The following is a 4995-nucleotide window of genomic DNA, read 5'->3' on the forward strand; positions in this document are numbered from 1 at the left end:
CCAAGAAGGCGGGCGCGGCCAAGCCCAAGAAGGCTGCCGGGGCGGCCAAGAAACCCAAGAAGGCCGCGGGGGCCAGCACCCCCAAGAAGAGCGTCAAGAAGACCCCGAAGAAGGCGAAGAAGCCCGCGGCGGCGGGTGCAGCCAAGAAAGCGGCCAAGAGTCCCAAAAAGGTGAAGGCGGCCAAACCCAAGAAGGCGGCTAAGAGTCCTGCTAAGGCCAAAGCCACGAAGCCCAAGGCGGCCAAGCCCAAAGCTGCCAAGCCCAAGACGACCAAGGCAAAGAAGGCTGCGCCTAAGAAGAAGTAAAGGTTGTAGCGAGATGTCCTGCCTCGGAATTTTCAAAGGCTCTTTTCAGAGCCACCCACTGCTTTCAGGCAAAAGAGCTTCAACTGCTAACTGAGGTAACCCTTCCCTGCTCCGGCGTCCGCTTAAACCCCTTGACTTAAGGCGTTGTTACGCCCTCCTTGAACCTTTATTCAAAAGCTCCCGCCCAAGCTTGTGATTGGCCGCGACGCTTTTAGACCTGTTTCCGTGTAAGCGGCCGCAGAGCGACCCCTGCTGCCTGGCTTTGTTTGCAACTCTAATGTTTAGGATCACAGTTCTACCAAGAGAAGTTTGGCGCCTCTTAAAAGAGCCTTTGGCTGTTTTCTGGGCAGGTACAGTGAGTGGTTAACTCCTCACTTGGCCTTGCGGCTCTCTGTCTTGTAGGGCAGCACGTCGCCCTGCGCGATGGTGACGCGGGATGATGCGCGTCTTGTCGCCAGCCGTGTTGCCCGCCAGCTCCAGGATCTCGGCCGTCGGGTACCCGGGCGCGCCGGCGCCCACCCGCTCGGCGTAGTTGCCCTTGCGGAGCAGACGGTGCACGCGGCCCCCCGGGAACTGCAGCCCGGCCCGAGAAGACCTAGTCTTGGCCTTGGCGCGAGCCTTGCCGCCCTGCTTCCCGCGTCCCGACATTTTTAGAGAAGGGGCTATTCTCTAGGAAGCCGGCCTGAAAACCGCGCAATTTTAGTCTCTGGATATCAACTAAAGTTTCCTCTCCCATTGGTTTGCAGCGGCTTTTCAGAGTTAGCCAATCGGAAGGTGCTCTTGGCTTGCTGGGTCCCCAGTGGTAGAAAATACTGCACCAGTTAGAGGTTGAGTCCTTGTAACTTGTTATGTATTGTGGAGCAGTAGAAAATCTTGGATTCTGTTTTCCTTGGTCTGACTGAGTCCTCTTTCGCGCACTATTGACAGTCTTCTCTAAGGCTGCATACTTACTTGCCATCGCGATGCTAAGGAACAATAAAAAGTGTAAGCCCTCTTTGGTGGTTTGTAATTTAACTTCCCTGCCAGATTCCCTCCCCTGGATTGTTGATATCCCAGGGGGCCATGGTTGGTGTTGAATATTTATGCTGAATAATGATGGAATGGAAAAGGTGAACCGCAATAAAAGAAAACTCTGGGAGTTTGTGTGGTTTGTTAGAATGTTCTTGGCGTTGGAGCTGCGGTGACCGGAGCAACATAATTGGATTCTAGGTGGGTTGATCTGGCCATTCCTTTGGTCTGCTTAGTCCCCAGTGCTGTGGTGCCTTTTATTTCAGGAAAGCCCACTTAATTTTACTGGGAAATCTTGGAAAAAATCTGAATTCTACAGATCATTATGGGGATGTAAACCTGGATGGGGACACATTTTATCTTTATTTTCTCAAGGAGTAAATGCAATTTGGCATTTCCCTCAATTATGTGTGTAAGCCACTGATCACACTGGATTTTGCTGCTGCCTGTGGTTTTGAAGAAATGCCATCACGGATGTTTTCTCATTGCTTTGAAATACCGCAGATGTTTTGGAATGAAGTTTGCACTCCTTTGAGCTCTTGGCACTGACATTCATCATTACACCTGGTGCCCCGTGTTATTTGATGTGTTTCTAATGAAACATCACTGCATACACATCCTTCAAAAGAAATACTCTTTGATAAGTGTTATTTCATGTTTCTTTCTTACTCGGTATGCTTTAAGTATGGAGAAGGTGACTGTTGGTTTCTCCAGACCATTGGTAGAGTCCAAAGTAGGAAAGGACTCAGAAACTGCTGGGCACATCTCCAGTGGGCACAGATTCCTCGAGGTTCAAGTACCTTTTCACTTTGTTTCTAGGTTTGCAGCCTTTCTCTCCCACACTTAGTGCCTAATAGCTTATTGAAATGTATTATTTTTAAAGTTTCTTAAAACAGGGCTAGGGGATGTAGTCTGAGTATCTTTCTAGCTGTTCTTCTTTTTTAATGTTTATTTACTTTTCAAGAAAGAGAGGGAGAGAGAGAGAGAAGGGAGGGGCCAGAGAGAGAGGGAGACAGAATCTGAGGCAGGCTCCAGGCTCTGAAGCTGTTATCACAGAGCCCAATGAGGGGGTCAAATCCAGGAACCGAAGATCATGACCTGAGCTGAAGTCCAACGCGTAGCCGACGAGCCACCCAGGTGCCCCCTCTTCCTTGCTGTTCTAACCAGCGGTTCAATATTTCCAAATTACAGCTGCAGCTCATAATTTCTTCTTTCTAAAAAGAGCCCCCAAATCCCTTATAACAGTGGCTTTTTGGAGAAAGAGATCTGGATAAATGGGGGAATGTCAAATATTGATCAACAGAATCTTTTTGAAGACAAGAGGTTATATGGACGGGAAAAGATAAGTGGCAAGAGACCCGGGAGCTTTGTCATATGCAGGGTGGGGGCTCCGCCTTCTGATGGAGAGCCAGAGGGGGTCAGAGGCTGCGGGGCTGAGTGCCTGCGCTAAGCGACTGTGGAGTATTACTGTAGTCCTTGCAGTTGACACGTCACGCTGTCACCACCTTCCTATGAAGCATTTGCATTCGGTATAGTTAAAATGCTTGTTTCACAGTTAACAAATTGTGGCTTGAGGGGGCCTGTGTGGCTCAGCTGGTTAAGTGTCTGACTCTTGGTTTCAGCTCAGGTTAGATGGAGTCCATGCTGCGCTCCGTGCTGACAGTGCAGAGCCTGCTTTCGATTCTCTCTCTTCCTCTCTCTCTGCCCCTCCTCTACTCATTCTCTCTCTCTCTCTCTGAAAAGTAAGTAAACTTAAAAAGAAAAAAAGAATTGTGGCTTGGAAGAAAGAGCAGCCCAGAATTGGCTTGTCAGTAAACGGTGGACTTGGGTGTCAAATACAGGTTTCTTTGTTTCTAGTATCTATTTCTTTACACCGTGTCCCCTCTATTAGCTGCAAAGGGAGTGGATTCTTGGTTTCATTCCTTAGGCTCATGCAGAAGGCAGTAGAGTTATTATAATTCTGTTTTCGGCCTGTTGTGAGTTATCTACTTCACAAGCCCTTTGGAATGCTCAGACACAGCGAAGCATGTTTCAGTCAAGGGCCTACTTTTACTCTGGTCTATGTAGCATTTCAGATTCCTTTCCCTAGGACCAGTGACGTTTTCATGGGCATCGATCAGAACTTATTTAAATCTTTTTCCACCTCCCCCAATGTTTGTTACAGCTAAAGTCCTGGGTAGAGAAGACTGCGGCCGTCTTAGTGAAAACCTGTGAGATTGACACCTAAAGACGGTAGATGTCGGACAGGAGCCCCTGTGAGTAGTTGTCTCGGAAGCACAGAGCCCGTCAGTCAGCCAGTCAATCAATCGATATCAATAAACCACTGAGTACGTAAATAAGCTATCCTAGCATGGAAGCGGGTGTTCGAATCCTCTCAATTGCAGAAGGGCCCTTCTGCGCCTGGCATAAATGGGAGGCGGAAGCAATTTTTGGGACCCCTCTGCCTTAACCACTCTCTCCTTTCCGCTGAGTAATTGCCTGATGCCTAACTGGCAGTGGCACGCTGAATTCCTGTCACTGGATCGCGAGGCCCAGATTGTTTCTGTCACTCGGTCACCAAATCGGGTGGATGTTTCTAGTCTCCGGAACTGACACTTCCACCGCTCTCACGTGCTGTCCGTGTGCTCACACACTGGGGGTGATTCCACTGTTTCCTACCCAGTGTTCGGATTCCAGTTTCTCCAGCCCCGAACTCCGAAATTCTTGTAATTCTGTGACTTGTCTTATGCATAGGGTTAGTGCCTCCCCATCTGGCGCCTTAGGTTCAAGTGAGAACTTTGCAGTCAAATTTTTTCATAATAATACTTCCTGTCTGCGTTACCTAGCACTAATAACAACTCCGGTTTTCCTTTTCGTACCTTATCATTTGTTCCCTTTTCTTCTTTTTCTTCTTTAAAACAACTTTCTTCCTCTGCCATTCTCTTTTCTCTTACCTGGGAGAGTTTTCCCAACCCCACGTCGCGTTCCATCTCCAGGAATAAATTCCCTTAGTTAAAAAGTCTAGTCTCCAGTACGGTGCCTGGATGACATTTACCAACTGGGTGCCGTGCTTATCGATGGCAAATTTATAATGCTTCTATTCCTTCCTCTCATTAAACTATACCTTAGGGCCTTGGTCGTCTTTGTCACGGTTTTCTACTACTCTAGGTTTGTGTTTTTAAGTGACTCAGGGGCGTTTTTTCTTTCCTCCCCCATAAGTGTTCTTTGTAATCGCCATCCTCTATCTAACCCATTACCCCCACGTCTGGTAACCACCAATTTGTTCTCTATAGTTCTGAATTGGCTTCTTCGTTGGTCTTTCTCTCTCTTTTTTGCCCTTTTGCTCCTGTTTTCTTTCTTAAATCCCACATATGAGTTAAATCATATGGTATTTGTCTTTCTCTGACTTATTTCACTTAGCCATCCTTATACTCTGTAGCTGGATCCAGCAACAAATGACAAGATTTCACTCCGTTTTTATGGTCGAATAATATTCCATGATCTGTATACCTCATCGACTTTATTCGTTCATCTAGCGACTGACACTTGGGCTGCTGCCATAGTTTGGCTATTGTAAATAAGGCTACAATAAACATAGGAACGCACGTACCCCTTTGAATTAGTGGTTTTTAAGTTTTTTGGATAAATATCCAGTAGTGTGATTACGGGACCTTAGGGGGGTTCTTTTTAATCATTTAAAAAA

The 4995-nt window shown here is 47.3% G+C and overlaps 1 protein-coding gene across 2 annotated transcripts in view; it reads left to right on the top strand.

Moving 5' to 3' along the window:
• LOC115296169 (histone H1.3) overlaps positions 1-4995 on the top strand; it is a 15796-nt gene that overhangs the window by 435 nt on the left and 10366 nt on the right. Inside the window, exons 1-2 of one of the 2 annotated variants that reach the window (XM_029944653.1) lie at positions 1-400; positions 3478-4610. The exon at positions 1-400 is cut by the window's left edge and continues 435 nt beyond it. In XM_029944653.1, the coding sequence (XP_029800513.1) occupies positions 1-305 (305 nt within the window). In that variant the 3' untranslated portion in view covers positions 306-400; positions 3478-4610. Of the gene's footprint in view, positions 401-3477; positions 4611-4995 lie in introns of those variants that run through there. The other variant, XM_029944654.1, reaches the window with a different exon arrangement.

Source organism: Suricata suricatta, chromosome 7 (genome assembly GCF_006229205.1).
Source record: "Suricata suricatta isolate VVHF042 chromosome 7, meerkat_22Aug2017_6uvM2_HiC, whole genome shotgun sequence".
Lineage (NCBI taxonomy): Eukaryota > Metazoa > Chordata > Mammalia > Carnivora > Herpestidae > Suricata > Suricata suricatta.